This window comes from Mustelus asterias, chromosome 2, assembly GCF_964213995.1.
Source record: "Mustelus asterias chromosome 2, sMusAst1.hap1.1, whole genome shotgun sequence".
In the NCBI taxonomy this organism is placed as follows: domain Eukaryota; kingdom Metazoa; phylum Chordata; class Chondrichthyes; order Carcharhiniformes; family Triakidae; genus Mustelus; species Mustelus asterias.
In genome coordinates this window covers 133,141,303-133,165,076 of record NC_135802.1, presented here as the reverse complement: position 1 = coordinate 133,165,076, position 23,774 = coordinate 133,141,303, and the positions used below count along the sequence as shown (strand labels likewise).

Below are 23,774 nucleotides of genomic sequence, written 5' to 3'. Positions count from 1 at the left end.
CTTAAAGTTTTTCTTTTCATTTTCATATTTGTGATTGAGTCAACATGAAATTTATTAGAATTCAAAGGATGCAATATTCCGTCATCAGTTTAATGGCCTCATGAAGCTGGAGGTAAATGAAATCTGTAACTTGGATCATGTCCACCTTTAATCAAAATGTAATGTTGCATTAAGGTCTGATCAAAAATAATCCAAAAAAAAGTTTTTAAAAACCCTCAATATTATATGTTGAATAATTCAACATTGTCAAGCTTTTTGTTATTTACTCGTAGTTTTAATGCAACTCCTTATCATTAAAGGTGATATCCTGGATATCTGGAAAACCAATGTGTTTTTTCTTCTCTGTACATAGCAATTACTGAAACATGGCTAAGGGAGGGACAGGACTGGTAGCTCAATGTTCCAGGGTACAGATGCTATAGGAAAGGTAGAACAGGAGGAAAGAGAGGAGGGGGAGTTGCACTTTTGATTAGGGAAAGCATCACGGCCGTACTGAGAGGGGATATATCCGAGGGTTTGGCCACTGAGTCTATATGGGTAGAACTGAGAAATAAGAGGGAAATCACTTTGATAGGGTTGTACTATAGGCCCCCGAATAGTTGGCGGGAAATTGAGGAGCAAATATGTAAGGAAATTACAGATCGCTCCAAGAAAAAGAGAGTGGTAATAGTCGGAGATTTTAATTTTCCCAACATTGACTGGGATAGCCATAGTATTAAAGGGTTGGATGGAGAGAAATTTGTTGAGTGTATTCAGGAGGAATTTCTCATTCAGTATGTGGATGGCCCGACTAGAGAGGGGGCAAAACATGACCTCCTCTTGGGAAATAAGGAAGGGCAGGTGACAGAAGTGTTAGTGAGGGATCATTTTGGGACCAATAACCATAATTTTATTGGTTTTAAGATAGCTATGGAGAATGATAGGTCTGGCCCAAAAGTTAAAATTCTAAATTGGGGCAAGGCCAATTTTGATGGTATCAGGCAGGAACTTTCAAAAGTTAATTGGGAGAGTCTGTGGGAAGGCAAAGGGACGTCTGGTAAGTGGCACGCTTTCAAAAGTGTGTTAACAAGGTTTCAGGGTAAACACATTCCTCTTGGAGTGAAGAGCAAGGCTGGCAGAAGTAGGGAACCCTGGATAACTCGGGATATTGAGGCCCTGGTCAAGAAGAAGAAAGAGGCACATGACATGCATAGGTAGCTGGAATCAAGTGAATTCCTTGAAGAGTATAGTGGGTGTAGGAGTAGAGTTGAGAGAGAAATTAGGAGGGCAAAAAGGGGACACGAGATTTGTTTTGGCAGATAAGGCAAAGGAGAATCCAAAGAGCTTCTACAAATACATAAAGGGCAAAAGGGTAACAAGGGAGAGAGTTGGGCCTCTTAAGAGTCAACAAGGTAATCTATGTGCGGATCCACAAGAGATGGGTGAGTTCCTAAATGAATATTTCTCCTCAGTGTTCACTGTTGAGAAAAGCATGGATGTTAGGAACTTGGAGAAATAGTGATGTCTTGAGGAGTGTACATATAACAGAGAAGGAAGTGCTGGAAGTCTTAAAGCGCATCAAGATAGATAAATCCCCAGGACCTGATGAAGTGTATCCCAGGACATTGTGGGAGGCTAGGGAGGAAATTGCGGGTCCCCTAGCCAAAATATTTAAATCATCGATAGTCACGGGTGAGGTGCCTGAAGATTGGAGAGTGGCAAATGTTGTGTGCCTTTGTTTAAAAAGGGCTGCAGGGAAAAGCCTGGGAACTACAGGCCAGTGAATCTCACATCTGTGGTGGGTAAATTGTTGGAAGGTATTTTGAGAGACAGGATCTACATGCAATTAGAGACGCAAGGACTGATTAGGGACTTCTTGCTCCATTAACCAACAGCAGAAAACCACTGCCCCAAAGGGCGTGGTCAACTACCATCACAGCCAATGGCAGCTCACTTACTGCTGTCACTCATCAATCAGAGCAGTTCCAGCCAATCAGAGCCTGAACCTTCTGGACAAATGGTAAAAGAGCCAGACAGTCAGCATGGCTTTGTGAATGGAAAATCATGTCTCACAAATTTGATTGAGTTTTTTGAAGGGGTAATCAAGAAAATAGATGAGGGCAGTGCAGTTGATGTTGTCTACATGGACTTTAGCAAGGCCTTTGACAAGGTACTGCATGGTAGGTTGTTGCATAAGGTTAAATCTCTCAGGATCCAGGGTGAGGTAGCCAAATGGATAAAAATTGGCTTGATGACAGAAGACAGAGGGTGGTTGTAGAGGGTTGTTTTTCAAACTGGAGGCCTGTGACCAGTGGTGTGCCTCAGGGATTGGTACTAGGTCCACTGTTATTTGTCATTTATATTAATGATTTGGATGAGAATTTAGGAGGCATGGTTAGTAAGTTTGCAGATGACACTAAGATTGGTGGCATAGTGGACAGTGAAGAAAGTTATCTCCAATTGCAACGGGTTCTTGATCAATTGGGCAAATGTTTAATTTAGACAAATGCGAGGTCATGCATTTTGGTAGATTGAACCAGGGCAGGACTTACTCAGTTAATAGTAGGGCGTTGGGGAGAGTTACAGAACAAAGAGATCTAGGGGTACATGTTCATCGCTCCTTGAAAGTGGAGTCACAAGTGGACAGAGTGGTGAAGAAGGCATTTGGCATGCTTGGTTTCATCGGTCAGAACATTGAATACAGGAGTTGGAATGTCTTGGTGAAGTTGTACAAGACATTGGTAAGGCCACACTTGGAATACTGTGTGCAGTTCTAGTCACCCTATTATAGAAAGGATATTATTAAACTAGAAAATGTGCAGAAAAGATTTACTAGGATGCTACCGGGATTTGATGGATTGAGTTATAAGGAGAGGCTGGATAGACGGGGACTTTTTTCTCTGGAGCGTAGGAGGCTGAGGGGTGATCTTATAGAGGTCTATAAAATAATGAGGGGCATAGATCAGCTAGATAGTCAATATCTTTTCCCAAAGGTAGGGGAATCTAAAACTAGAGGGCAAAGGTTTACGGTGAGAGGGGAGAGATACAAAAGGGTCCAGAGGGGCAATTCTTTCACACAGAGGGTGGTGAGTGTCTGGAACAAGCTGCCAGAGGTGGTAGTAGAGGCGGGTACAATTTTGTCTTTTAAAAAGCATTTAGATAGTTACATGGGTACGATGGGTGAAGAGGGATCTGGGCCAAATGTGGGCAATTGGGATTAGCTTAGGGGTTTTAAAAAAGAAAGGGCAGCATGGACAAGTTGGGCCGGAGGGCCTGTTTCCATGCTGTAAACCTCTATGGCTCTATGACTCTAAGAGTTTTAACAACACCAGGTTAAAGTCCAACAGGTTTATTTGGTAGCAAATGCCATTAGCTTTCGGAGCGCTGCTCCTTCGTCAGATGGAGTGGAAATCTGCTCTCAAACAGGGCACAGAGACACAAAATCAAGTTACAGAATACTGATTAGAATGCGAATCTCTACAACCAACCAGATCTTAAAGATACAGACAATGTGAGTGGAGGGAGCATTAAGCACAGGTTAAAGAGATGTGTATTGTCTCCAGACAGGACAGCCAGTGAGATTCTGCAAGTCCAGGAGGCAAGCTGTGGGGGTTACTGATAGTGTGACATAAAGTCAACATCCTGGTTGAGGCCGTCCTCATGTGTGCGGAACTTGGCTATCAGTTTCTGCTCAGCGACTCTGCGCTGTCATGTGTCATGAAGGCCGCCTTGGAGAACGCTTACCCGAAGATCAAAGGCTGAATGCCTGTGACCGCTGAAGTGCTCCCCCACAGGAAGAGAACAGTCTTGCCTGGTGATCGTCGAGCGGTGTTCATTCATCCGTTGTCGTAGCGTCTGCATGGTCTCCCCAATGTACCATGCCTTGGGACATCCTTTCCTGCAGCGTATCAGGTGGACAACGTTGGCTGAGTTGCAAGAGTAGGTACCGTGTACCTGGTAGATGGTGTTCTCACGTGAGATGATGGCATCCGTGTCGATGATCCGGCACGTCTTGCAGAGGTTGCTGTGGCAGGGTTGTGTGATGTCGTGGTCACTGTTCTCCTGAAGGCTGGGTAGTTTGCTGCGGACAATGGTCTGTTTGAGGTTGTGCGGTTGTTTGAAGGCAAGAAGTGGGGGTGTGGGGATGACACCTATGACTCTGTCAGTGATTCATAACAAATGCATATGACAGACTTGGAAAATGTCAGCAAAAATGACACAGCTGGTGCTGACTGGTGTCTCCCCTTGCCCCTCCATTCCACTCTGCTTATCCAGCTAGTCCATTTTGGAGGTTAAGGAGCAGCCCTGCAATATCTTTTGCCAGGAAACAATAGATCCACCAATTCGGAAGTGTAGACTTTGTTTCCGTTCCCTCTGTCGATGGGAATACTGTGTGCTGAAACGCCCTGAGTAGTCTGAAGAGTTTGGTGTTTTTGGTGTTGGGTGATCTCCTTCCACCATAGTCTTCCATGAAATTCTGTTCTCAATTTGTTTAAACTGAAATCCAGATGTATTCAGTGACATTTGCTCGTTGCTCACCAGCCTCCAGAGAGATTGGGTGTGCAGCAAGAGCCGATTAGAATGAATCAAAACAGAACCACACCCAGGCTTGACGTTAATCTAGTTTCTTTTTCAACTTTGTAAACCTTCCACACGATAATGAAGTGTTGAATTACTCAGTGTGCTGTGAGTGTACTTTTTCTGAGATTCACTTGCAGAACATAACAGCAGCAATATAGTCTTTATTAAAAAAAAACAAGGTGTTGTTTTTGAGTTTAAACTGTGTCTGATGCGATGGGAATTTAACATTTGCTTTAATGCCACTCAGTTCCTTTTCATGCGGTCTGGAAATTTTTCTGGAGTTTGTTTGTGTTGGGTCATTTTTTCCAGCTGTTCAGGCTTTTCTGAAGAATAGATGGGAATTAGAGCCTTGAAACAGAACATTCCTTATTTTGTCAGAGTAAGCTATTCCTTTGGAGCCCCGTCAGTTTTGTAAGACTGTACTCATGTCCAACCAGCCTTCAGCTTTGCAAAGGTGTTCTCAATTAACTGCTTCACATTCAGCAACATGTTCACAGACCTACAGAATCTCGGCCTTGGTTCTCGTGCCTGCCTTGATGTGACTACTGTTCAAGCGGCATTGATACCTTCTTTCTCTTCTGTGGTAAAAGAGAATGGCAAAAAGAGCAAAGTCCCTGCACAAAAACTCATTGCACAGAGCAACTCAGGATATTCTGCTCTCCCAATCGCCCACAACCTGCTATAACTACACCCCACCTTGGGGGCGATTCTCCCACCCCGCTGCACTAATTTTGTAGCCGAGGGTGGGAGGTTGTCTGCACTGCAGGGGATGGGGAGGGGTTGGCTGGGACTGAGGGGTGACCGGGACTGAGGTGGGGGGGGGGGGGGGGGGGGGTGGTGGGAGGAGGGGGGGGGTGCTTAAAGCTGACCTGGGAATGGCCGGGAAGGGCTGCGATCAGGCCGGGAAGGGAGGGGGGGGGGGGGGGGGGGGGGGCACTGGTGGAAATAGGCTCCACCTCCTGAAATTTAATGATATTCACGCTGGTGACCTCTGCGGTGGACAGTGTGTGGGAGATTCTAGTCCGAACTCCCACTGAAAAAATCAGCGTGAATTACTCCAGTTTTCCTGCGAATTCAACACCCAAACTGGGCGTCACCGAGCAGATTATTGCTGAGCAGGTGCTGCTTGATAGCACTGTTGATGACCCCTTCCATCACTTTACTAATGATCGAGAGTAGACTGTTTGGGCAGTAATTGGCCGGGTTGGATTTCCCCTGCTTTGTATGTACAGGACATACCTGGGCAATTTTCCATGTTGTCAGGTAGTTGCCAGTGTTGTAACTGTACTGGAAGAGCTTGGCTAGGGGAGTGGCAAGTTTTGGAGCACAAGTCTTCAGTACTATTGTTGGAATGCCGAAGAAGGATGGTACGTGGTGACCAGTAAGACGTTTCCTTGCTCATGTTTTACCTGAAGCCATGAGACTTCATAGGGTCCAGTGTCAATGTTAAGGACTCCCAGGGCAACTCCTTCCTGACTGTATTCCACTGTGCCACCACGTCTGCTGGGTCTGTCCTGCCAGTGGAACATGGTAAGGGTGGTATTTGAGGAGTTTTCTGTAATGAATGGTTCTGTGAGAATGACCAAGTCAGCTGTTGTTTGACTAATCTGAGACAGCTCTCCCAATTTTAGCACTAGCCCCCAGATGTTAGTAAGGAGGGCTTTGCAGGGTCAACAGGGCTGTTTGTTTTGCCATTCTTTTTTCCGGTGCCTAGATCGATGCCAGGTGGTCCGTCCCGTTTCGTTTCTTTGTTGAGACTTTGTAGCGATTGTTACAACTGAGTGGCTTGCTGGCCATTTCAGAGGGCAGTTCAGAGTCAACCACATTGCTGTAGCTCTGGAGTCACATGTAGGCCAGACCAGGTATGGACAGCAGATTTCCTTCCCTAAAGGACATTAGTGAACCAGATGGGTTTTTCGGACAATCGACAATGATTTCATGGTCACCAGTAGACTCTTAATTCCAGATGTTTTTTTATTGAATTCAAATTCCACCACCTGCCCTGGCAGGATTCAAACCCGGGTCCCCAGAACATTAGCTGAGTTTCTGGATTAACAGTCTAGTGATAATACCATTAGTTAAAGTTAAAGTTTATTTATTAGTCACAAGTAAGGCTTACATTAACACTGCAATGAAGTTACTGTGAAATTCACCTAATCACCACAGTCTGGTGCCTGTTCGGGTCAATGCACCTAACCAGCATGTCTTGCAGAATGTGGGAGGAAACCGGAGCACCCGGAGGAAACCCACACAGACACGGGGAGAACGTGCAAACTCCACACAGACAGTGACCCAAGCCGGGAATTGAACCCGGGTCTCTGGCGCTGTGAAGCAGCAGTGCTAATCACTGTGCCACCATGCAGCCCCATCACTAGACCATCACCTTCCCTAATTATTACAGAATTCTAGAGATTGAGTAAAAAGAGCTCTTAGTTCACGAGTGATGAATTCAGCATTTTCACAAAGGATTGGGAAATTCAACATTACACAGCATCTCCACACCACCCCAGTTGAATGGAAAGGCTGAGGTGAGTGAAAATTGCCAAAGGAATCATCAAGAAGTCGAGCAAATCTAGCACAGATATAAACAAGGTAATTCTTGAGTGGAGAGACATACCAACTGAAGGGATGGAAAGTAGTCCTATCCAAAGACTAATGTCAAACTACACCCAGACTGCATTTCTAATAGCAAAAAGCTACTGAAACCAGAAGAAGTAGCAGGTGTGAGTGAAACAATCATGGTGAAATGACAGAAAGCTAACTTACATTTTGATGAGACTGCCAAACCATTACCAGGGCTGAGCACAGTATATTGGCTAACATGGGTAACTCTCAGTTACACGTGATCATGCATGAATACCTGTTTTTTATTTGTTAGAAAAAGTGGAATGATTATGTCTTTTGTTCAGTATGAAAAGGGGGATGTTTGAGTTTTGAGATACAACAGCACTACATGTCCCATCTGGCTTGCCATAGTCGGATGATCTCTGCCAAGAAGCACTCAGCTTTGTAAATTGCCATCTTAGAGATCAGTCCAGTAAGGAGCTACAATGAGAAAGTACGAAGAAGCTCTGCAGCTTTTTTTAACATGAAACAAGGTTTATGCCATTTCTCCGTAGAACGATCCAGTCTGTCCCATTCCCATGCTCTATCCCTCTAGCCATGCAAGTTCCTTTCTCTTAATTGCCCATCTTATTTCCTTTTGATATGATTCAGCTTCCACCACCCTTGTAGTCAGCAAGTCCCAAGTTAATACCACTCGCTGCATAAAGAAGTTCTTCCTCCCTTCCTGAATCTCTTGCACAAAAGCTTAAATATATGTCTACTCGTCCGTGTCTCAATCAAGTTTGAGACACACTATCTCCCCTCCACAAAACCATGCTGCCTATTGCTAATAAGTCTATTCCCTTCCAGATGTGAGTACATCCCGCCCCTAAGAATTTTCTCCAACTACTGCTGTAAGGTTCACAGGCCTGTAATTTCCCAGATTGTGTCTTCTGCCCTCCTTAAACAGAGGAACAATTTTGGCTGCTTTCCCATCCACTGGTACCTTGCTCCCCCGCATGGTTTTGTGAAGCGGAGGTCGTGTCTCACAAACTTGATTGAGTTCTTTGAAGAAGTAGCAAGAAATATTGACCAGGGCAGGGCAGTGGATATTGTATACATGGACTTTAGTAAAGCCTTCGATAAGGTTCTTCATGACACGCTGATACAGAAGGTGAAGTCATATGGGATCCGAGGTGAACTGGTAAGATGGATACAAAACTGGCTTGGGCATAGAAAGCAGAGTGTAGAAATGGAAGGGTATTTTTCTAACTGGGAGTCTGTGACATTATTGTTACATGTGGCTAAAGAGGATACAAAGATTTTGGCCAAGGCCTCAGTAATGTCTTCCCTCGCCTCTCTCAGTACTCTGGAATAGACCCTGGCTCTGGGAACTTGTCCACCTTAATGTTTTTCAAAACCTCGAATACCTCCTCCCTTTTTATCTCAACATGTCCTAGAATGTCAACATCCTCCTTTCTACACTCACCATCCACCACATCCTTCTGCTTTGTGAATACTGATGCAAAGTACTCGTTAAGGACCTCACCCACCTTATCTGGCTTCACACACATATTCCCTCCACTGTCCTTGAGTGGACTTATCCTTTCTTAGCTACCCTCTTCCTCCTAATATATGCATAAAAAGCCTTGGGATTCTCCATAATCCTGCCTGCCATGGATATTTCATGGCCCCTTTTAGCCCTCCTAAGTTTAAGCTCTTTCCTGCTATCTTTGTATTCCTCAAGAGCATTATCCGTTTTCAATTTCCTGAAATTTTTGAATGCCACCTCCTTTTTCACTAAGCTCACAATCTCTCTTGTCATCCAGGATTCCCAAGTCTTGCCATCTTCATCCTTCATTTTTACAGGGACATACTTGTCCTGAATTGTTAACAACTGGCTTTTAAAAGACTTCCACATATCGGGTGTGGATTTATCCTCAAACAGTCGCCCCCAGTCTACATTCCTTAGCTCCTGCCTATCGTAGTTAGCCTTCCCCCGGTTTAGTACTTTCACTCTGGGGCTACTTCTGTCCTTTTCTACAAGTGGGTGGCACAGTGGTTAACACTGCTGCCTCACAGTGCCAGGGACCCGGCTTCAATTCCAGCCTCGGGTAGCTGTCTGTGTGGAGTTTGCACATTCTCCCTGTGTCTGTGTGGGCTTCCTCTGGGTGTTCTGGTTTCCTCCCACAGTCCAAAGATGTGCGGGTTAGTTGATAGGCCATAGTAAATTGCCCCTTAGTGTCAAGGGGTCTAGCAGGGTAAATAAGTGTGGTTATGGGGATAGGGCCTGGGTGGGTTTGTCGTCTGTGCAGACTTCATGGGCCAAAATGGCTTTCTTCTGCACTGGAGGGATTCTATGTCTTTGACGATCTTGAAACTTATAGAATTGTGGTCACTGTTCCCAAAATGGTCCCCCATTGAGACATCAATCACCTGTCTGGGCTCGTTTCCCAGAACCAGGTCTAAAGATATCCCCTTCCTGAGTTGGACTATCTAGATATTGCCTCAAGAAGCACTCTTGGACACACCGAACAAACTCTGCCCCGTCCAAGCCCCTGGCAGTAAAGGAATCTCAGTCTATGTTGGGGAAGTTTAACTCACACATCACAGCAACCCTGTTGTTTTTACATCTTCCCATAATCTGCTGATTTACCAGTTCTTCCACTTCACACTGGCTGTTGGAAGGTCTGTAGTACAACCCCAACAGCGTGATTGCACTGCTCCTGTTCCTAGTTCTACTCATATGGCCTCACTGCATGATCCCACCAAGGTGTCCTCCCTCTGTATAACTGTGACATTCTCCCTAATCAGTAAATTAACACCCCCACCTCTTTTGTCACCCTCTCTATCTCGCCTGAAGCATCTGAATTCCTGGAACTTTGCTACTTTTGCACATAATTTCTCTATTTATAAATCCGAAGAATACTGTGTTTTGCAAATTGCTCTCTAATATGTCCTGTCACCTTCAAAAATCTATGCACATGAACTGTGTGTCTGTGTGTGTGGCTGTGTGTGTGTCATGTATTTTCTGTTGCATATGTGACTCATTGTATTTATTAATTCAAGCAAAACACAGTTCTAAAAGTCTGAAACATAAACAGAATGTGCTGGAAATATGCAGCAGGATGGAACATGAGCCAAATTCACCCTTTTTAAATGATTAATGAAACAATAGAACTGCTACTTATTTGCCGAGTAACAAAATGATTTAAAAAAAATAATAATTTGAGTATCACTGATACATCAGCGCCGTATTTAAAATATGGGTGGCCAGAGCAGACTGCAATTATTATGTCCCCACCTACATCCCAACACCCCCTTGTGTCAGTTCACAGTGCTAGATTCAGTCTGGCATTCTAGCTGTTTTCAGTGGAAGTGGGACTGGGTTATGATTCTAATTATGTAAAAAAATTAATTCCAGCAGAACTAAAAGATAACTTGGCACAAAGTTACTCCAGATGTTTTAAATTTAATGGCATGCTTCTTTGAATACTTTGGTCTTGTTCCTAGTCTAGTTTTAGTTAGCTGGCAGTCTTCTTGTTAGTGATATTTTCTGTGGGGTATGTGCATGTCAGATTCTGCCGGTAAATAGGTTCCACATATGCGGGTGATTGTTTTGAAGGAGAATGATTAACCAATTGAATGGTATGAGACAATCTAGGGAGATGAGTGGAAAGAGAAGGGATAAGGTTTTGGTGGATTGGCCATGCTAAATTGCCCCTTAGTGTCAGGGGGACTAGCTAGGATAAATGCATGGGGTTATTGGGATAGAGCCTGGGTGGGATTGTGGTCAGTACAGACTCAATGGGCCAAATGGCCTTCTTCTGCACTGTAGGGATTCTATGATCCTAAGCTGGAGCCAGGACAGTAAAAGCAAAAAAAACAGCAGGCTCCGACTTAAAAGTACCCTGGGCACTTGTTCCTCTTCCTCCAGTGTGTTTCATTCTCTTTTGCGCTGCCCCATCTCTCTTTTGCAATGTCTTCCCTCACCCTCTTTCCTTCCTTTTCCCCTTGCCCCTCCCCCCATTCTGTCTCCTAACATCTACTGTATTTGCCCACCTATTTGTCTCTTTTTTTTAATGCCCCACCCTTCTCCGCTGCCCTTTACCTCTGAACTGTGGATGAAAGGACTGGGATCACCCAGTATTTCTTTCCAACTTTCTTCTTGATTTCTTTATCTCCCATGTTATTTTGTGCTCCTTTTCTACCTTCATGTATCCCCCCAATTTCTTCTTTCAGGCTTCTCTGAATGTCTCCTCTCACTCTTTGGGCCAGATTTTTGCCACCGACCCACCTCAGTACAAATTGCCCCCTTGGACTCGATTAGCACTTTGTGGGGTGGGTGGGTCAGGTGCAGGATGGAGTCAGGCCTGCAGCTCGTAGAGGTTAATTGGAGGCAGCCACAGGGTGGGCTGTTTCAAAGGCCCATCTTGGTTTGCTGGGACGTCATCCAATTGTTTGCTTATATTTTTGTCCCTCCAACCCACTCCACCCCCACCAATCACCATGCCAACTCTTTCCCTCCACTGACCCCTATTAACTCTTCATTCCCTTCATGCCAACTCATGGCACTTCATTGCCCATTCACCCAGTATACATTGTTTAGAACCAATGAGCGCTATCAAAACAATGGCATGTGCGGAACTGTTTAAAAAATGTCCATTCATAATTTTCTTAAAATAAATTGTTGTTGCCACAATTGCATATAACAATTCCAATCAAACAGTCCTTTCAAATTTCAATAACAGAAAATATAAGCATTTGACACTCGTGCAAATTTTGAGCCATTGGCAAAAGAAATCACAGAAAATACAACTAATTGTCATATAATTAAGCTGTCAGGCAGGTGTTTCCTTTCTCCCTAGCTGTGTCAACAGAGGTAATCATTTTATAGGAATCTGAGCTTTTGACCAAGCCTCATTATGCATGTGTGAACATGGATGGGGCATAGGTAAGGCCTCTTGACCTTGCTTTTCAGAAAGTTCCCAAATCCAGACTATAATTCACAATAAAATATATTTGAATTTTCAGTGACTGACTGAAAGGATCATACAAAGATTTTTACTGTAACAAGCAAGCTAAAAGCAACATTAACTATTTTGTTAGACAGCTTGTACTCTACAGAATAGTTTCCCCAATTAACTTCTAAAGTAACTATAAATTTCGCACCCGACTTGTACTTTAACGCAGTCACTATGGTGGACATTTTATTTTTCCAAGCCAATCCAAAACTGGTCCCAATGACTGGCTTCCTTTTCATTTTCCTAGTTGGGTAACATCTAATCCAAGAATGGATTTACACAGTGAGGGTTATATGAGAGATCCCTTCACTCTAGTTCAGACTAAATGAATCTTCCAGCCTCCTTTAAATCCTCAGTCTGGGTGCCAGCACCGATGCCTGTTCTATGTGACAAAATGGTCAGCATTTTCTCCATTTCGGTTGCAGGACTAGTTGCCCCTGTCTTGTGTTCTCTTTCTCTTAGATTCATGTAGACTCACTTTCGTCCATGAGGTCCTGTAATATTTTAGGAAGTACTGTATTCTGATACTGCAATGGCTTGCTCTGGACTCTTCCCATCCCAAAGCCTATCTTCATGGAAATGGGAATTGCATGGACCTTGTATCCAGGAAGAAATGTCAATTAGCTATTCCTAAACCCTTAACTCATTCTACCTGGAATTAAATAGGCACTTTAAAATACAACTATTTATACAACCTGTTATTCCCGACATATCTCTATGAGACTTGGAGATTAACGGTCTACCCACAATTAGCATAGATGCTCTTGCCGTTGTTTAGGGTGAGAACATCTGGCATTTTCTCAACAAATCTCTTGATTGTGATCCCTCTTGACCCATTACAACCAAGCCACCAAACTTGTTTGCAGATTTGAACATGTCACATGACCCTCTTCATTCCTTCACTTTACATTAAATTAAAGTCACAGTCCCAATCCACAATCTTTTAAACTGCAAATTTGTATCAACTCCATTTTAATGTAAAGACGAGTGGCACAATGTTCCAAAACTACAATGGGATAAGTGACTAGATAACTTATAATGTCATGTTGATGAAGATACAAATATTGGTCTGGACACTGGGAGGACTCCCCTGCTGCTCTTCCAATACTTCTACATCCTCTTGAGAACGGAGTATCTCATCCAAAAGGCAGAATCTTGACAGTCAGCACTCTTTCAGATTATGTGGTCAGGTGCCTGGAGTGAGGCTTGAACACATGACCTTCGTGTTTCACAGCTAAGGGTTCTAACATGAAGCCAAAAGATGAGAGCTCCCTGCAGGGTTAAGATACAAAATGTTTTACACATGTGATAATTAGTTGACTGCTGGTTTGTGAAAAGGAGTATGGGATTCTAGGTTTTAAAAATTGGGATATTGAGTACTAGAGCAAAGAGGCAATACAGGCAAAGCTTTGCATAAGCCACAGTTAGAACATATTGACTAGTTTTGACACCTGATTCTGTTAAGAAGGGTGGATAGGAAGATGATGCAGAAAGTCTTGCCAAGTCCATACCAAGCAGGAGAGACTTATAAAACAAGTACAGGAGAAACTGGTACAGAAGTAAAATACTATGGATGCTGGAACTCTTTTGCAATGTTTTGAAAGCAGAGATGCTGTTAATACTCAGCCGGTCTGGCAACATCTGTGGAGAGATCAACAGAGTAACAGTTTCAGATCTTTGACTTTTCATCAAAACCAGTCACAAACTGAAACGTTTGCTCTGTTTCTCTCTTCACAGATGCTGCCAGAGTATTTGCAGCATTTTCTGTTTTTTATTACTGAGAAACTGAAACTATTTTCGCTTATAGGTTAAGGCAAGATTTGATGCCTGTCTATGGTTATGCAATGAGAAATCCAAAGGTGTCATGGAATAGGCGATAATTTTAAAACCGAGAAGAATATGCGCAGAATTAGATGGAAATTGCAAAAGGTTGCATCTTGTAGTTGAGACGTACAGTATTGAAGAAATAAATGATATTTGCAAAGGTCTAAAATAGGAGATGAGTATTACAATAAAGTTATCTCTTGACTTCTATCAGGTCTCCCCTCAGCCTCTGCTGCTCCAGAGAAAACAATCCTAGTTTGTCTGGCCTCTCCTCTAATCCAGGCAGCGTCCTGGTAAACCTTTTCTGCACCTTCTCCAAAGCCTCCTTCCTATAATTGAATATTGAAATTAACATACTAGGTAACAGAATGACTGAGAAGCTTAGGAAAGTGTGGGGGCCAAATAATGATATGGGCTGCAGTGTTCTGGGATTGACTGGTGATTGTGATATTAACCCTTTAAACTCGGGGATGGGGTGGTTATTAATGCAGAGCATTTATTTATAGATGTTTGTGTGAGAATATAGTATGTGGGGCTGTATATAGTAGTCATATTTGCTTTGCAGTTTGTTTATTTAAGCTATTTAATGGTTTTAACATGAGTTTATTCCCTGACTTTCCCAAACTATCATCACAGAATTGAGGTTTGTGCATTTCTACATTTGGTGCATGTACAATCAGTACAAAAATAACTCTGAGCCGAGTTGTATTTTTTAACCTGTCATACTAACGAAGGAGGAGGTTGTTGATGCTGAGGAATGAAATATGGCAAGTTTCCCAAGTAAGACCCAGCATTGTTGCATGTAGAATTAAGGCTTTGTCACTCCTTACAAGTGCCATTCTTCAACCTTATCTACACAATTTTGATTTTATTGTGGAAATATGATTTTTTTTTTTGCTGCTTTCCTTATGCCTTCTCTGTGTCAAGTGGGTGGCACAGTGGTTAGCACTGCTGCTTCACAGCGACAGGGACCCAGGTTTAAATCCGACCTTGCATGACTGCATGTCAAGAAATACATATAGTACAATTTTCTTGACCTTGGAAGTTCACAGAACCTTTTGCAGCCAATTGAGTACTTTTGAACATTGTTGCACTTGTAATGTAGGAAATGTGGCAGTCAATTTGCCCACAGTAATATCCTTTCATAGAATCCCTCCAGTACAGGACGAGATCATTTGGCCATCATAAGCCCATAAGACATAGGAGCAGAATTAGGCCACTCAGCCCATCGAGTCTGCTCCGCCATTCAATCATGGCTGATTTTTTTTCTTCTCATCCCCATTCTCCTGCCTTTTCCCCATAACCACTGAGTCCCCTTATTAATCAAGAACCTATCTATCTCTGTCTTAAAGACACTCAATGGCCTGGCCTCCACAGCCTTCTGCGGCAAACAGTTCCACAGATGCACCATTCTCTGGCTGAAGTAATTCCTCCTCATCTCTGTTTTAAAGGATTGTCCCTTTAGCCTGAGGTTGTGCCTTTGGTTCTAGTTTTTCCTACTAGTGGAAACATCCTCTCCACGTCCACTCTATCCAGGCCTTGCAGTATTCTGTAAGTTTCAATAAGATCCTCCCCTCACCCTTCTAAACTCCAACGAGTACAGACCTAGAGTCCTCAACCGTTCCTCATATGACAAGCTCTTCATTCCAGGGATCATTCTTGTGAACCTCCTCTGGACCATTTCCAAGGCCCGCACATCCTTCCTTAGATATGGGGCCCAAAACTGCTCACAATACTCCAAATGGGTTTTGACCAGAGCCTTATACAGCCTCAGAAGTACATCCCTGCCCTTGTATTTTAGCCCTCTCGGCATGACTGCTAACATTGCATTTGCCTTCCTAACTGCCAACTGAACCTGCACGTTAACCTTAAGAGAATCTTGAACAATGACTCCCAAGTCACTTTGTGTTTCTGATTTCCTAAGCATTTTCCCATTAGTACTGCTGCTTCACAGCTCCAGGGTCCCGAGTTCGATTCCCGGCTTGGGTCACTGTCTGTGTGGAGTTTGCACATTCTCCTCGTGTTTGCGTGGGTTTCCTCCGGGTGCTCCGGTTTCCTCCCACAGTCCAAAGATGTGCGGGTTAGGTTGATTGGCCAGGTTAAAATTGCCCCTGAGATGCGTAGGTTAGAGGGATTAGCGGGTAAATATGTGGGGGTAGGGCCTGGGTGGGATTGTGGTCGGTGCAGACTCGATGGGCCGAATGGCCTCCTTCTGCACTGTAGGGTTTCTATGATTTCTATGATTTAGAAAATAGTCCATGCCTCCATTCCTCCTTCCAAAGTGCATAGCCTCACACTTTTCCACATTATATTCTATCTGCCACTTCTTTGCCCACTCTCCTAACCTGTCCAAGTCCTTCTGCAGCCCCCCTGCTTCTCAATACTACCTGTCCCTCTACATATCTTTGTATCATCTGCAAACTTAGCAACAGTGCCTTCAGTTCCTTCCTCCAAATCGTTAATGTATATTGTGAAAAGTTGTGGTCCCAGCACTGACCCCTGAGGCACACCACTAGTCACCAGCTGCCATCCTGAGAAAGACCCCTTTATCCCCACTCTCTGCCTTCTGCCAGTCAACCAATCCTCTATCCATGCCAGGATCTTACCTTTAACACCATGGGCGCTTAATTTATTTAACAGTCTCCTATGCGGCACCTCGTCAAAGGCCTTCTGGAAATCTAAATAAATCACGTCCACTGGCTCTCCTTTATCAAGGCTGCACAGACAAAACTTCCACCCAGGCCCTATCCCTGTAACCCCATGTATTTACTCTGCTGATCCCCTAATACAAGGGGCAATTTAGCATGGCCAATCAACCTGACCTGCACATATTTGGACTGTGGGAGGAAACTGGTGCACCCGGAGGAAACCCACACTGACACGCGGAGAATGTGCAAACTCCACACAGCCAGACACGCAAGGCTGGATTTAAACCTGAGTCCCTGGCGCTGTGAGGCAGCCATGCTAACCACTGTGCCACCCATTCTAAATGTACAATCCTGTACAAAAATAACTCTGAGCTGAGTTGTATTTTTTTAACCTGTCATACTAATGAAGGAGGAGGTTATTGATGCTGAGGAATGAAATATGGCAAGTTTCCCAAGTGAGACCCAGCATTGTTGCATGTAGAATTAAGGCTTTGTCACTCCTGGCAAGTGCCATCCTTCCAACCTTATCTACACAATTTTGATTTTATTGTGGAAATATGATTTTTTTTTTTTTTGCTGCCTTCCTTATGCCTTCTCTGTGTCAAGTGGGTGGTACAGTGGTTAGCACTGCTGTCTCGCAGCACCAGGGACCCAGGTTAAATCCAACCTTGCGTATCAAGAAATACATATAGTACACCATGAAACAAAAACTCCCAATGTAAACAGCCAATTGATAATGACCAGAAAGATATTGGTTGATAGCTAATTAATGGCCAGGTCACCAAGAAGGGCTCCTTTTTTTTAAGAAGGGTAGCAGGGATAACCCGGGTAATTATAGGCCAGTGAGCTTGACGTCCGTGGTAGGGAAGTCGTTGGAGAGGATTCTTAGAGACAGGATGTGTGCGCATTTAGAACGGAACAATCTCATTAGTGACAGACAGCATGGTTTTGTAAGAGGGAGGTCGTACCGTACAAATTTGGTGGAGTTTTTTGAGGAAGTGACAAAAACGGCTGACAAAGGAAGGGCCGTGGATGTTGTCTATATGGATTTCAGTAAGGCATTTGACAAAGTCCCTCATGGCAGGTTGGTTAAGAAGGTTAAGGCTCATGGGATACAAGGAGAGGTGGCTAGATGGGTAGAGAACTGGCTTGGCCACAGGAGACAGAGGGTAGCAGTTGAAGGGTCTTTTTCCGGCTGGAGGTCTGCGGCCAGTGGTGTTCCGCAGGGCTCTGTATTCTGTACTGGGACCTCTGCTATTTGTGATATATATAAATGATTTGGAAGAAGGTGTAACTGGTGTTATCAGCAAGTTTGCGGATGACACGAAGATGGCTGGACTTGTGGATAGCGATGAACATTGTCAGACAATACAGCAGGATATAGGTAGGCTGGAAAATTGGACGGAGAAATGGCAAATGGAATTTAATCCAGATAAATGCGAAGTAATGCATTTTGGAAGAACTAATGTAGGGGGGAATTATACAATAAATGGCAGAGCCATCAAGAGTATAGAAACACAGGGACCTAGTCCACAATTCCTTGAAGGTGGCAGCACAGGTGGAGAAGGTGGTGAAGAAGGCATATGGTATGCTTGCCTTTATAGGACGGGGTATAGAGTATAAAAGCTGGGGTCTGATGTTGCAGCTGTATAGAACGTTGGTTAGGCCACATTTGGAGTACTGCGTCCAGTTCTGGTCGCCGCACTACCAGAAGGACGTGGAGGCTTTACAGAGAGTGCAGAGAAGGTTTACCAGGATGTTGCCTGGTATGGAGGGTCTTGGCTATGAGGAGAGATTGGGTAAACTGGGGTTGTTCTCCCTGGAAAGACGGAGAATGAGGGGAGACCTAATAGAGGTGTACAAAATTATGAAGGGTATAGATAGGGTGAACAGTGGGAAGCTTTTTCCCAGGTCGGAGGTGACGATCACGAGGGGTCACGGGCTCAAGGTGAGAGGGGCGAGGTATAACTCAGATATCAGAGGGTCGCTTTTTGCACAGAGTGGTGGGGGCCTGGAATGCGCTGCCAAGTAGGGTGGTGGAGGCAGACACGCTGGCATCGTTTAAGACTTACCTGGATAGTCACACGAGCAGTCTGGGAATGGAGGAATACAAACGAATGGTCTAGTTGGACCAATGAGCGGCACAGGCTTGGGGGGCTGAAGGGCCTGTTTCCTGTGCTGTACTGTTCTTTGTTCTTCTCTGAAATAGTGCTGTAGAATCTCCTACATTCATTTAAAAGGGCAGACAGGTCCTCTATTTAACGTCTCTTCTAAAAAACGGCACTTCCAATATTGCAGCAAACCCTCAGTACTGCAATAAATGTCAATCTAGATTTTCTGCTCAAGCCTCTGAGGTGAATGAAATAGTACAGCTTAAGAAATATGATAAATCTAGAAACTTGTTTGTAATAGACAGGTAAAGTTTAGTGATAGCCGAATTATTTAATAATGTAGAGTTGTTATCAAATTTGGTACATGGCCGTTGCCTGAAGAAAACCATGAGTCTGCATGCTGTGCAGACCTCACCCATAGGACAGAATTTGTCTTACAAATACTTTTCTTTTGATCTGAGACTGGAGTGAAATCTTTGAATAGGAGAAATTTGTGTTGATGAACAGAGGTTGAAATTACTTAAGGTATTTCACATTGAATTTGGAAGTGCACTGGCTGCTGAGCTCTGCTTTTCTGTAAAATAGATGGTGCTTTTTTGGGATGATGGTATCTCATTAAAATATCAATGGGAATATCCCCCCATTGGGCATATAGTGGATCCAATTGCTCAATCCGGAAGTAGTTGAAATGACACATGTGGGCTATGATGCTGGCAGTATCTCTTTCTTCTACTGTTAATTATCTTTGTTAGCTGATGACTTTCCAGATGTGAGGCAAAAAGGCCAGAAATTTGTGATCTTCCAAAATGTAGGTGTTCCTGTGGCGACATTTATTGGGTCGTATACATTGCAGATTATAACCATTCTGAATGACTTAGGTGTGCATGGAAGCTAGAATCTGCCCCATTTTTCTTTCTCTTCCCCCCTCCCCCTTTATGCCAAACAATGGTGGCTAACATTTCCAATACCTTCTGGATCTTAGCAAGACATTTGATGGTCTTATTTATATTGGTAAATTGAATTCTCAGTTCTCACTTGAGTTCAGTGGTAAATTCCATACTCCACTCTGACCCTGGTTTAAAGTAGATCATCCCATGAAACCACACTAAACTTCAATTGATTTACCATTGTAACAAGGAAACTTTTATAGTCACTGCTGCCCCAGTTTTTTTTGTTCATCATGATTTGCATTTACTTAGTTTGCAAGTAAGGACAAGTATTGTTCTGCTCAAAGTTTGCTTGAGTTGAGCCCAGTCATTATGAGGTTGACTGAGAACATGATGGCTGCATACTGTTTGATGTTGCAAACTGAATTAGTTTGCTGAATTAAGACATTACAAATAGGGTAGAAATGTCAAAGCAGCTTTCCAAAAAAAAATTGGATTTGGTTTGCTTTTCCTGTTTGGGAAGGGAGAAATGTTTACTCAAATGTAACATTTGAGCCTTGTAATCTAGACTCATGCATGAGTTCCGACATCATTGCTGTTTCATTGTGGAAATATGATTTTTTTTTTTGCTGCCTTCCTTATGCTTTCTCTGTGTCAATTATAGAGGAAGTCTGCTTATTTTTGGCAAATTGCTCAATTTTGGGCTTGGTAGTTATTGTGCGCATCGGATGACATGAAAGCACAATATAGAGTGAAAATTGCTGTTTGAACTATAGACTTGTGAAACTGTTCATTTTGAAGCGATCCTGAGATGCTGATGGAAGCAGTGACCTTAGAATTTATATATGCAGGGTGTTTGTTCATATTGAAAGTTTCATATCTGGTCTAGTAATTTAATTGTTCTTTTGAAGTATTTACAAATAAGTGCAATTTCTTTATAGCCATATTATTACTGCAGTGAAATCACTCCGACGTAATGATTGGAGCTTTGTTATATCCAGTTACGCTTTTAAGTTGAGCTACAATCATTATTAGTGCGTGGGTGGTTACTAAATATTTTGAGAGGAAATAATCATTCCTGATAGAGGAATGCAGATGTTCTATAGTGTGGCTAAGTACAAATTCATTTGATTTGATATAGCTGGACCAGCCAAAATCAACTAAGATAAGTTTCTTTAACATGCACACAGGCCCAAAAGTTTCAGTCAAAATAATGATGAGGCTAATGGCACCCATCCTTATTTAGATACAATGCTGCAACAACTTCAGGCAAGGACAGTTGTGTGATTACACATGGAAATCAAGAATTTACTGTTGCGTTGATTTGCCATTAACTCTGCAAAATCAGCATTGTGTTGTTTGCCTTGCCATTCAAATGTATTGACCGACTTGAAGTGCTGTACTTGCACGGTAGATGTGAAGTAAACTTGCCACAAAATTAAGCCATTTTGAGTCTAAGTACTCTTTTATTGGTGTGGTCAGTACTAATTACTGCTAGGCAATCTCTCTGGCACTGAAAATGAACAATTACAAATTTAATGTCTAATTTCTTGAAGATTTAATTGTTGTTTAAGATGCTTAACTGGAATATTTTAAAACTTTTCTTCCTGTCCCACTCTTCCTCAAACTTTCTTTCCTGTTTTTCATTTTAAATAACTGAACTCGCCATTCTGATTTGCAATTCTTTGTTCAGACCTTGCATAGTTAATTTCAGAATCCTTCAATCTGATTGATTATGCTCATACAGGCTCGAATCTTACCGCCCCGCCCGCCACAGAAATTGAAGCGGGCGATGGGCAGACAATGGGAAGGTCTGTTGCCCTTGGGCAGGATTTCACGGTTTTGGATCGAGCAAAGCCGTAAAATCCCACCCACAGAGTTCACTGAATCCCTAAATGCCCTGTGAAGGGTGTCTCACCTGTTTCTTCAGAAGGAACTCTTCAAAATGCAGCTAATGAAAGTACAACAAAACTTACTCCAACTTATAAATCAAAGAATGGGTTCAATAAAGAAACATCATTACTCCAAACTTGGGGCCTCACCCTGGGCCACTCCAAGCTGCTCACAATTCTACGTAGTTCCTTATTTGTAGTGAATCAGCTGGTCAGCTGACTATATCACTCTGTAATTGGTTCCATGTTTTACTGGGTCAGCTGACCCTTACACCTTGTTTCCATTTCACATTACATCCAATCAAAGTTGTCACCAGTTAGATTCTAACATCACCTTTTCCATTGTGCACATTTAGCAGCTTGAATGATCAATAGAATCATAGAACAGAATCATAGAATCATACGGTGCAGAAGGAGACCATTTGTCCCATCGAGTCTGCACTGATCACAATCCCACCCAGGCCCTGTCCCCACAACCCCATGCATTTACCCTAACTAATCCCCCTTGACACTAAGGATCAATTTATCATGGCCAATCAACCCAACCCACACATCTTTGAACTCTGGGAGGAAACTGGAGCATCCGGAGGAAACCCATGCAGACACAGGGAGAATGTGCAAACTCCACACAGACAGTGACCCAAGCCAGGAATCGAACCCGTGTTGCTGGTGCTGTGAGGCAGCATTGCTATCCACTGTGTCACCATGCCACCTCTTGACGTGCCGTCAAGTATCACCAACATTAAATGGACATGGGTGCTGTTAGTTGGCCAATTACAGGAATTTTTGGGCTGAACCTTGGGTGCATCAGGAGTGTTAAATGTGCTGGGCATCCATATAGATCTCTGGTTGACTATCCAGTGATAACCATCTTTCACATAGTCTCGTACTATTTTAATCATCATTCAACCTGAGATGTTCTCAAAATTTCACCTACCAACACACACCCACCTTTTTTTAAAATTTATAGAGCGTCTCACTTTTAGGTTCTCTGTTTGAAGTACATTTGACTTCACAGTTGCATCCAGTAATCAGTTGATCACTGAAGCATCCACCGAAGTGTGCTAGCCACTTTATCTCTTTTCTGTTTTCCATAATGTGGTGCCCAAATTTTACTTGGCAAACTTTGAGTTGTTAAAAGCTTCTAGTTTTTAGTTTTGTGAAGTCAGTTCGAGGTCTTTCAAACCACCATTTCTCCCCTTGTTCCTCAGAATGAAGCATTGCGGAAAAAATAAGTTGAATCTGATGCTCAAATAAGGCAGAAAAACAGATAATGCTGGAAAATCTCAGCAGGTCTGACAGCATCTGTAGGGAGAGAAAAGAGCCAATGTTTCGAGTCTAGATGACCCGCTCTGGCGAAGGGTTATCTCGACTTGAAACGTTGCCTCTATTTTGTCTCCATAGATGCTGTTAGACCTGCTGTGATTTTCCAGCATTTTCTGTTTTTTTTTTCAGATTCCAGCATCCGCAGTATTTTGCTTTCATCTCAAATAAGGCAATTGCTTAATGGCGACTGATCAGATTAAATTCTGCTTTTATTTACGGAGGATTCACAACTTTTACTGGAAATTTCATGCCTGATTTTGTCCTTTTTCCATTGAAAAGTATAAATGAATGAACTTGAGCATAATCATTGATTTGGGGAGGAAATGTTGTCAAGTAGGAACAGTTGTGAAAGCTGTTTGAAATAGTTGCCAAAGCTTGATACTTGTGTATAAATGTTCCAAAACAATTATTTGCCTCTAATTTCTACATTGTTCTTGCATAGAAATGGAATCAATATTTTAGCATGTTAACTACTTTAAAATAATTTTCTTTCTTAGGAGCCGACACACCCTGAAAGTCAGAGAGCATAAAGTGTTGGGCCCCTATGTAGATGGCTTGTCACAGCTGGCTGTTACTTGTTTTGAAGTAAGTATGTGCATTGAACATTACACTTTTTGGCCTGAATATTAACTGATTCACGTGTAACTTTGAATAGCATCAGCATTTCTGCTTTTTTCTTCAAAAAGCCACATTCCTACCTCGTGCTCCCTTTATGGTTTGTAAATATTTGAAGGAAGGATCTCAGTTGCACCTCAGCTACTCTGATTTTCAGTGCAAATAATTGGCTCTGTGCAACCAGCTAATCACCTAAAAATCGAGATTCAAAAACTTCTGTAGTTTCGGAAAATCCTTTTGAGCTTTTTGTCTTAATATCGAATGTTTACTTAAAGAATAGAATCATAGACTCCCTACAATGCAGAAGGAGGCCATTCGGCCCATCGAATCTGCACTGATTCTC

At 43.0% G+C, this 23,774-nt stretch overlaps 1 protein-coding gene across 5 annotated transcripts in view; it reads left to right on the top strand.

Annotated features, from left to right (window-relative positions):
* The window catches only part of kif13a (kinesin family member 13A), a 319,880-nt gene that overhangs the window by 159,643 nt on the left and 136,463 nt on the right, over window positions 1-23,774 (top strand). For all 5 annotated transcript variants that reach the window (XM_078241905.1, XM_078241898.1, XM_078241903.1 and 2 more), the window contains exon 7: window positions 23,314-23,401. In XM_078241905.1, the coding sequence (XP_078098031.1) occupies window positions 23,314-23,401 (88 nt within the window). The remainder of the gene's footprint in view (window positions 1-23,313; window positions 23,402-23,774) is intronic.